Source organism: Myotis davidii, unplaced genomic scaffold (assembly GCF_000327345.1).
Source record: "Myotis davidii unplaced genomic scaffold, ASM32734v1 scaffold677, whole genome shotgun sequence".
Lineage (NCBI taxonomy): Eukaryota > Metazoa > Chordata > Mammalia > Chiroptera > Vespertilionidae > Myotis > Myotis davidii.
Genome location: NW_006288363.1, coordinates 304,423 through 314,694, shown reverse-complemented (window position 1 = coordinate 314,694; position 10,272 = coordinate 304,423). Strand labels below are relative to the sequence as shown.

At 46.1% G+C, this 10,272-nt stretch overlaps 1 protein-coding gene and 1 long non-coding RNA gene across 2 annotated transcripts in view; one reads left to right on the top strand and one right to left on the bottom strand.

Annotated features, from left to right (window-relative positions):
- Window positions 1-6,921, top strand: part of LOC107182556 — a 15,692-nt gene extending 8,771 nt beyond the window's left edge. Inside the window, exons 3-4 of the long non-coding RNA XR_001513271.1 lie at window positions 6,549-6,554; window positions 6,911-6,921. This is a non-coding gene — a long non-coding RNA (uncharacterized LOC107182556). The remainder of the gene's footprint in view (window positions 1-6,548; window positions 6,555-6,910) is intronic.
- SH3RF3 (SH3 domain containing ring finger 3) overlaps window positions 1-10,272 on the bottom strand; it is a 284,548-nt gene that overhangs the window by 272,546 nt on the left and 1,730 nt on the right. Inside the window, exon 4 of the mRNA XM_006760235.2 lies at window positions 10,220-10,270. Within this exon, the coding sequence (XP_006760298.1) occupies window positions 10,220-10,270 (51 nt within the window). The remainder of the gene's footprint in view (window positions 1-10,219; window positions 10,271-10,272) is intronic.

The following is a 10,272-nucleotide window of genomic DNA, read 5'->3' as shown; positions in this document are numbered from 1 at the left end:
ATGAAAAAGGACCAACTAGAAATTAAGCATACACTGACTGAAATAAAGAATCATATACAGAGATCCAACAGCAGACTAGAGGATCCCAAGAATCAAATCAAAGATTTGAAATACAAGGAAGCAAAAAACACCCATCCAGAAAAGCAAAAAGAAAAAAGAATCCAAAAATATGAAGATAGTGTAAGGAGCCTCTGGGACAACTTCAAATGTACCAACATCCTAATTATGGGGGTGCCAGAAGAAGAGAGAGAGCAAGACATTGAAACCTATTTGAAGAAATAATGACAGAAAACTTCCCCTACCTGGTGAAAGAAATAGACTTCCAAGACCGGGATGTGCAGAGAACCCCAAACAGAAGGAATCCAAAGAGGACCACACCAAGACACATCATAATTAAAATGCCAAGAGCAAAAGACAAAGAGAGAATCTTAAAAGCAGCAAGAGAAAGAAACTCAGTAACCTACAAGGGAGTACCCATACGACTGTCAGCTGATTTCCCAACAGAAACCATGCAAGCCAGAAGAGAGTGGCAAGAAATATTCAAAGTGATGAATAGCAAGAACCTACAACCAAGATTCCTTTACCCAGCAAAGCTATCATTCAGAATAGAAGGTCAGATAAAGAGCTTCACAGATAAGAAAAAGCTAAAGGAGTTCATCACCACCAAACCAGTATTATATGAAATGCTGAAAGATATCCTTTAAGAGGAAGAAGAATAAAAATGTATCAATTTCTGGGGGGAAAGGTGGGAGGGGGGGGCGGGAAGAGACTGAACAAAAATCGTACACCTATGGATGAGGACAGTGAGGGGGCAGGTGGTAAGGGCAGAGGGTGGGGTGGGAACCGGGTGGAGGGGAGCTATGGAGGGGAAAAAAGGAACAACTGTAATAATCTGAATAATAAAGATTTAATTAAAAAAAAAAGAAAATAAATTTCAGCCTACCCTTGAGCGAGCTCCAGAAGGAAGAGACACGTGGCATAACTAAGGCAAAGCAAGGCTTCTGAGATGGGAAAGAGCCCACAGACAGGTCGAGTCTAAGGCCTTCCTTCAGTGAACACCACTGTTGGGTTATGGGAGAGACTGCCAGGTCCTCTTCAGAGGACATCCTGTGCGGCAACCCTCTCTTGCTAGAGTAAGCCAGCACACCCAACTCTGCTCATGGGTGCTCAGCCCCCTCAACAATGCCCAACAGGCTGGTGAGCCCTTAAGGAGAGCTGGAGTGGGCCAGGGCTGTGGAAAGTCATGGGAAACACATCTAGTTTGAGGTTTCGGAAGTCAATTCAGTTTTACATGAAAATAAAAGGAATCATATTCTAGAATAAAATTAATGTGAATTTCTAAGAAAATATAAGACCACAAATAAACACCTGTTCCTGAAACAAACATCAGCAGAAAGGGTATAGGTGGGAAGGGGGCAGCTGGCAAAGGACTGGGACTGCACAGGTGATCCAGTCTGAAGGCACTGGAGTCCACCCAGATGGGACCTGGAACACAATGGGCCCCGCCAGGCTAGGAAACAGCACCCAACAGGAAGCAGCTTTCCCAGGAGGGCATCCACAGGATGGGGGCTGGGGAGAACTAGCAAAAGGCTGGAGCAACAGATCAGAGATGCCCTCTGGGAACTCACCTGAGACACCCAGGAGACTCAAGGAACTTGAGAAAAAACTGGCAGGGCCTGGGAGGTAAAGGTGACAAGGTGACAAGGCAGAGGAAGTTCTTCTGTGACTTCTGGTGAAAGCAGGGGTGGTTGGTGCTAACCTGGGGGTCGTGAAGAGAAAAGCAGCCAGCTGGCTACATGCAGCCACCTCTCAGTATGGCATGACCTTGCTGGGTGCCCACCAAGGACACAGGCAGGAATATTCCCAGCCATGGGCACCAGATGTATCTGTTGAGTCAAAGATGAAAAACTGCTGCCCATGAAAACACCTGCATGTGGGCTGGGCAATCAGAAAAAGACGCCCTTGTTCACTGGGCACTGCCCCTGTGCAGAACGAGATGCCGGTCCTCTGTGCACACAGCTCAGGGGAACAGGACTCCTGAAGGCACCTGTGGGAGGGCAGACCCAGAGAGAGAGGAAGGCTCAGAGTGGCCGTCCAGGCCAGTTAATTCAGCTCAGCAAGGCCAGGATGTATCTTCCACCATGCTTACCAGGTGACGCTGTGACTGCCAGTGGCCTCTCCAGGTTTGCAAGTCCCCCTCAGAATCCAAGATCTGTCACCTCATTTGAGATGCGGGGGGGGGGGGGGGGGGGGAAGACACCTGAACTCCAGGAAAACTGTTAGAATAGTCTGTGCAAAGGTGACACAGATGAATTTCCAAATCCATGAGAAGCACACAACGGAAGACACAACCTGCCACACAGGGCTGTCCTTTCTTCAGGAGCTTCTACTCTCATCTGCATGTGTGTGGACTACAAACTTGGTCCAGACAATCACTGCTCATGACAGAACTAATCCCCAGGCATCATAAACTTGGTGGATGAAGGTGAGCCCACTGGCTATGTTTGAGGTGGTGGGAATTTAGCATGGGCCGCATGCTTGCACTGTCCTCGACACTCTGCATGCCTCATCTCACACAGACGTGTCTGGCTTCAGTTACCACTGGCCAGGCACTGGAAGGAAATAGGTGCAATTTTTACATTACATAAAATTTGAAGTATGAGTACCGAGAGTTAAGGAATCCAAAGATTTATTTGTAAACAGTAAGTATTTATTACTTACATAGGAATTTCTAAAACACAGGCAGGGTGTGTAGGAGAAATAAAGGCTTGGAATTTAACTGTCAAAGGAGGCACAGTGGCTGCTATTGCAAGGACTTAATGCTGTTTTAAAAATGAGCTTGGAGCCCTGGCCAGGTGACTTGATTGGGTATTGTCCAGTATACCAAAGGGTTGTTGTTTCAACTTCCGATCAGGCACATGCCTGGGTTGTGGGTTTGATCCCTGGTAGGGCTCATGCAGGAGGTGTCTGATTGATGTTCCACTCTCACATCAATGTTTCTTTCTTTCCCTTCCTCACTCTCTAAAAATCTTTTTTAGTTGTTAACCCTCACCCGAGGATATTTTTTCCATTGATTTTTACAGAGAGTGAAGGTGTTGGGGGGAGACAGAGAGAGAGAAACATCAATGTGAGAGAGATACATCGATTGGTTGCCTCCCACACGGCTTGCAAGTAAGGTACATGCTCTTGACCAGAATTGAACCCACAGTCCTTCAGTCTTCAGGCCGATGCTCTATCCACTGAGCCAAACCAACCAGGGCTCTTTAAAAATCTTTTTTTTTTTAATGAGCTTGGTGCTCCATTTACTGGCAAAGTGGCAACCAATTGTTGGGCCACTTTCTTAAGACCAATATCATTTTTATCCCAAGTAGTTATTATAATGACAGGTACATAGTAAGTGCTCAAATATGTGTTCAGTAAAGTGGAGGAAAAGAATGCATCCCTATCCTCTTTCTTCAATACTGTGTGACAGTCTGACTGTGATCCCTGGTGTCCCTGGCGCCTCCCACATCTGAGTGCTATGGAACACTTGCTGTCCTGTCCAGACATCACAGCTACTCCACTTCTACTACCCTGAATCCTAATTCATTTAAACTCACATTAATTCACGGGAGTTATGCACTGATTCCATTAAGCAGAAATGCAGACGAACTTCATAATAGCTTAGAACATAAACACTGTGGCAGAGGAAACAACCCACCAAGCCACTCCTCTTTCCAATCCCCCAAAAGACCACTGATCTCTAAATGCCATAGTCCATCAAAGGCCAAAGGTAAATTTAAAGAAGAAGGCAGCAACCTGTGAGTAGCACCCAAATTGTGCAACCATCTGATGCACTTTTGTATTCTAAATCCACTCAGTGAGAGAAGGGAACCCCACATTATGGTGTGCCAGAACAATTTACACCATTCACTGCCAACACCTTCAGTTTGACACCCTCGTCTTTTATGGTTAATTAGAATTCCAATAGGGTACACATCAAGCACACATTTCTAATTCATCTAATCTGGTAAAAAATGACCTTGGCTCTTCAAGTGATGGAATAAAAGTCACTTTCTCTTAACTAAAGCCTTCTGATATTTTATTTCAAGAACATGTTAACTGTGAAAAATAGAGATTAAATACAGGTTGAACTGAAATACATTCTTGAAATAACAGCATAATTGAGTCCCAGTTTCATCATGCTCCAGCAAGCAAGTGGGTCTGAAAGGCTGGATGCAGGAGCCATTGGCTGTGACTGTGCTCAGTTCAAGCATACCGAACAGTGTGATCTCGACAGTTGTCCACAAGCTACTGTGCCCTGCAAATGGAGGAGCTGCACCCTGCTTTCAGGAGAGCCTTCAACCAGCTGTATCAGCAACTGAGTGCCATTATTCTCCCCCGCTGCCTTTTTGAAGACAGGCTATAGCTTAGACATTTCACTTTAATGAAGCTCAGAGCAATCAATAACAAAGATAAAACTTGGAAGTAATTTTAAAGGTGAAACAAACAGGTTCAAACACTTGGCTTACATGCACATTAATGCTCAACAACCCAGTCACAATAATAAAGGCCGATTTTGATCGTAAAGGCAAAGCATTGTATGAGATTACACACACACACACACACAGATATACATCCACACACACACATCCACACTCACACATCCAGACATACATACACACATATACACACACACATCCAGACATACATACACACACGCACACACTCCCACACACCCCCACTTACACACACACACACATCAAGACATACATACACACATATACACACACACATCCAGACATACATACACACATATACACACACACATCCAGACATACATACACACACGCACACACTCCCACACACCCCCACTTACACACACACACATCCAGACATACATACACACATATACACACACACATAGAGACATACATACACACACGCACACTCCCACACACCCCCACTTACACACACACACATCCAGACATACGAACTCTCACACACACACACACACATCCACATCCAGACACACCACACAATCTCACACACACATCACACATACACATACATACACGCATACACACACACCAACAAATACATATACAAACACATTTGCGCACACACGCACACACATGTGCACACATTCACACAAATCTACACATACACACATACACACACCAACACACATCTGCACACACATTCTCTCTCTCTCTCTCACACACACACACACACACACAAACACCCTTCTGCTAGGATACCATATAAATGAACCCACTAGCAGGAAGGTAGGCCCTGTGAAGGGTGCTTCATTGGTGATACGAGAATTCCAGATTTCTTTATCATTACAGCACTGAGATGACGGCTGCTTATGTGTGCTGGGCACTGCATGTACATTACCTCCTTCATCCAGTGAAGCAGGAGGGGTCTCTAGCTCTCTGATAAGAAAGCTCAGAACAGTTAAACCCTTTGCCCAGGGGCACGTGATGAGGAAGTGTGGAACTCCAGACTGAAACTACCTGTGCTGGGACTCCCAACCCCTGTGCCACTTTGGCCAACCACCAAGTCCCACCCCTTGCCCTCCTTCCTCACAGGGACCCGCAAAGCCCAGGGACCTTCCCTGCCTGCAGCCACATGCACGGGGGAGGCCCACCCTGTGTCCCAAGTCCCTGGCCGAGCTGCTGCTCATCCTGGCAACAGCCTGGATGCGACCCTGACCTCTGAGGTGTGAGAGGAAGTGTGTGAGGGTGGCCACCAACTTGGAGAGTGAACACCAGGGAAAGCAACCCTCCTTTCCCTGCTGGTGCTGTTCTCTTGAGGACATGATGCCTGAACCACTACATCTATCTCAAGACCCAGTGGGTGTGGCTAAGGGTGAGACCCACATGGTTGCAGAGCAGAAGGATGGACGAGTATGCATTCCTAAGAACAGATGGCACCATCTGACAAGCCACCTGCCCACTGCCACCCACACGGGTGGCTCACATCGCCTGCACAGGGCTGCCTGTGACTTGCCCTCAGAGCCGTAACTGGTATGATGCTCCTTCCTTGGGACCTGAGGCTTGCAGCCTGGGTTTGTAAGACGGCAGCCTCCCACCGGAAGAGCATCTGCAGCCCTGGGGCAGACTGTATCCACCTGGGTTGGTGCAGCTTAAGTTTGGGAACTTGGTCTCTAATTAACTGTGGTATAGACTGAGAGGAGGACTCTAACCACAAACCCAGTTAGCCAGTCAATCTGAAGTCTCTTTCAAATGTATCCTTAGTAACTGTTTGCCCCTGAGGAGGAAACCCTGAGGGCCTCAGCTTCCCAACTAATGTGATTAGCTACTGGAAGAGCTAAAAAATGGATGAGATACACTTACTTAAATGAGATATACTCAACCACTGGCACACAGCAGGCACCCAGTGAAGACCTGGCCCACAGGAGGCACTCAATTAGATTATTCACTAACTGCCACAAGTTGAAACACAACACAAGTGTGTCAGAAGTGCTGTTTCCACCCCCAGGGGCCTTTTGAAAACAAGACTATGAGGGACTTTGTTGTGACTCATCTGTCATGTCTCCAAAGGCTGGTGTCTGCCTCTTGTCATCCCAATGACCACAGTCAGCCAGCTGTCTGTCATCCTGTGAGTTGTCTGGCTTTTGGTGAAGGCTTCCAGGCACTGGGCCTCTTACTCTAGAGTCCTCATTGCATCCAAGACCAAACATAGCACAATACCAGACAGCCAAGTAGAAGAGAAAGGGCAAGGATAGAGCCCGAGAACACTTCCTGACCCATCACTTCCTGGCTCTCTGTCACTTTGTCCCTATATCAGTTCCTAAAGGTCTGCAAGTAGTAACTGTCACCCACTTTACAGGATTATGGTGACCTTTTTATTTTAAACTAGAGGCCCAGTGTGCGAAATTCATGCACTCCAGGGGGTCCCTCAGCTCAGCCTGTGCCCTCTCACAATCTGGGACCACTGGCTCCTAACCGCTTGCCTGCCTGGCTGCCTGATCACCCCTAACCACTTGCCTGCCTGACTGATTGCCCCTAACTGCCTCTGCCTGCCTGCCTGATCACCCCTAACCACTCTATCTGCCTGCCTGATCACCCCTAACCACTATGCCTGCCTGCATGATTGCCCCTAACCACTTTGCCTGCCTGCCTGATCGCCCCTAATTGCCTCTACCTCAGCGCCCCCGCCCCCTTCATCCGGAAGGAGATCCAGGAGGTCATTTGGCTATCTGGTCTAATTAGAATATTACACTTTTATTATTATAGATGTTAAGAAGTAGTCTTGAATTTGGAACCCCACAAAACCCATTTAGGAAGACATGTCGCCCATAAACTTCTCCATCAGTGCTGGTTAAAGGTGTTAAAGGGGTCACCTTATAAAACTAAAAACAAAACAAAAAACAAACTGGCTGAGAAAATTGCTCATATTTTAGCAATTGCAATGCTTGGTGCTGTTCAAACAGGACTTTTTAAAGATTACTTTATTAAGTAACACGTAATGACAACTATTGCAAACAGGCAAATGAAGAGACCAACAGTCCCAACCTTAGGCAATGGGTACTTGTAACTTGGTATAAAATTTCCAGGGGCTGCATAATTAACTGATTGGAAATGAACCTCCTCTCAAATGGCTCAGGTGAAAGGGAGAGGCTCTGCTAACCAGGTCAGGATTTCATCTGACTCTGATAACCAAAACCCTGATGAAAAAGATGCCAGAAAAGATGCCGGGGGTGGAGGGTGAGGGAGGAGAAAGGGGTGGGGACATGGGACTATTTCATGAACCAAACAGGAATGAGTACATTTTATACATGATTCATTCCCAATGTCTACCTGTAACTAAATTAATAAATAATCTAAGCAGATATTTGTTTATTTACATACCTAAAAAGTTTACATATCCCAATTGGTCAACTGGTCCAAAAGAAGGTTTGAGGGGCTTCTCATTGGGAAAATAAGGAACTGTCATATATTTAGTCACCTGCTACTGAGGCATATATAGTATTTGCTGAATAATGAGTGCCCGTCTAATTAAGAAACACAGCCACATCCAGCATTCAGCTTCGCTATGAGCAAGTCCAATGGAGAGTAAAGTACTGAAAGCCTATTTGGAAGTAGTTTTCAGCTAAAGTCCGTGAAGTGTATAGGCTTGCTTAATGTACAACACTCCATGCAGGACTTCTGCTTGCCCAAGAAGACTTCCACTGATTGTCAAAAATCGGTGAGTAAAAAACTTTACTTTTTCCTCTCTGAAGGTGATCAAATATAAGATTAGATTTCATTCAGACTCTTAGTCCTTATGAGGTGGGCCTGCAAAGAAGAAAGGACTGGAGGTCACACTTAGTTAACACAACAAACTAAAGAAAAAAAAATATGATCAAATGCTCCCTAGAGCTCAGGAAGCATGAACATACACTGAGAACTACATGTGCCTATAAAGTCAATCAATAACCCCAAAATCTGCTCAACAAAATATTAACCTCCTGATCCTAAGTGGCATTACTAAAAGTTCAGCTTCTTGACACATTTTTTTTTAAGACTCTACAAATGCCACCACAGGGTTCAAAGAACTGAGGTTACCTCCTAACCTCTGATCAAAGGCAATTCCCATAAGATGAACTGGGAGGATATCTTAAATATATGGTCATCAATTGTTTTACTAAAAGCATCACTCCAAATATTGTTTACTTCTCTGACCTTTAATTATGATACCTAGATAACAACAGCAAGGGCAGAAAGAAAATGTTGGCAAATATGCAACAACACCTGTAACTGGATTTAATCACAATCAAAATCAAAGAAAAACTTAATTTCTCTTCAGCAGTGATCCCAAGTATGAATATGCCTTGACAATTCCTGACCTTGACAATTCCTGACAATTCTTCCTGATTCACAGAGCAAAGTATGGCAAAGCAAAGTATGCCATATAACCCTAAAGCTCACCCTCCCAGGGTTTAAGTTCCTCACCCCAGAGATGCTGCAGTACTGAGTGACTCAGGTGGTAGCATTTTTCCCACATCTCAATATTATACACATTAGAAGGATTATTTAAGTAGTTCATGCACCACCAACTCCTTAAATGGTCAAAAGTACAGGAATATGGTTGTGTTCTCTAAAATGAATAATCGCAATAGATTGAGAATGTACTTTTTTCCCCTTTAAGTGGGCTTTTCTACATTTAAAGAAAATATAAAACGTGACTACCTTGTTTCTCGCACCAACATCCCATGGGCTATCTACCCTGCCCTCCCCCCCAAAACAGTTCCCCAGGTGGCAGAGGGTGTGAAATTACACATTCTAAGTAGCCTTTGAAACCAAATCACTGAAACCCTCAAGATAAGGCCTTTGACTGAAACAGAAGCAGTGGGTGCTGTACAATGTAGCTGCACACACAAAAAACCTCCAAGACCCTGGGAATGAAGCCCTGCCTAAGAGCCAGGAGAGGACCAGGGCTTCCAACAGACGGGAGTCCAAGAAAAGATGGGCCAAACACCCCTCCCATCTGCAAGATAACCTCTTCCCTCCTGTTAAACAGTTTGCACTTTGTGTTCTACCAACCCTGGTCACACACTTCCCTCTACCCAATCCTCCCTGGCCAGACAAGCAGGCAGGAGGCCCAGTCTTCCCAGGAACCAGGACCTGGAAAACATTAAGCACGAATTTTACCCAGGCAGGTGGAGGAGTGCAGAGGGATAGTCTGGAGGTCTAGGGAAAGGCTTTTTCTGGAAAGATGGAAAAGGAGCAAAGTTTAAGAGGGGGTGGAAGGGGGGGACAGCCCCAGCCAGCAGAGGGAATAGAGGTGACCCAGGGACAAGAAGACCTGCCCACCCCCTGGGAGGATGGGATGTTGGCACTCCTATGAACATGTAACAAGTTCCCCTGGGAGCACGTGGCACCACAGAGCAAGCGCAGATGGTAGGAAAGGAATTCTAAGGGAGAGGATGGAAGGAAGGCAGGTGCATACAAGAAGTTCAGAGGAAAGAGGGTAGACTGGGGGGATGGGGGAAGAGACGATGTCCAAAAATTGGCAAGTGGAACTTGAAGAGTTACATTCACGAGGTCCTTGGAGAAACGTAAGTTAGAGAAAGAACAAGAAGGAGAAGGTCACTGTAGAGCCACCTCTGTCTCCCCAGCCCCTCACCACTGCTCCCCACACCTGCAGGGACACGGGGAGACACACACACACACACACACACACACACACACACACACACACACACCCTGGAGCCAAGAGGGCTACCCACCTTTGCCAGGGGCGCGTTCCTGCTGGTCGTCAGCTCGCGCTGACTGCCAACCT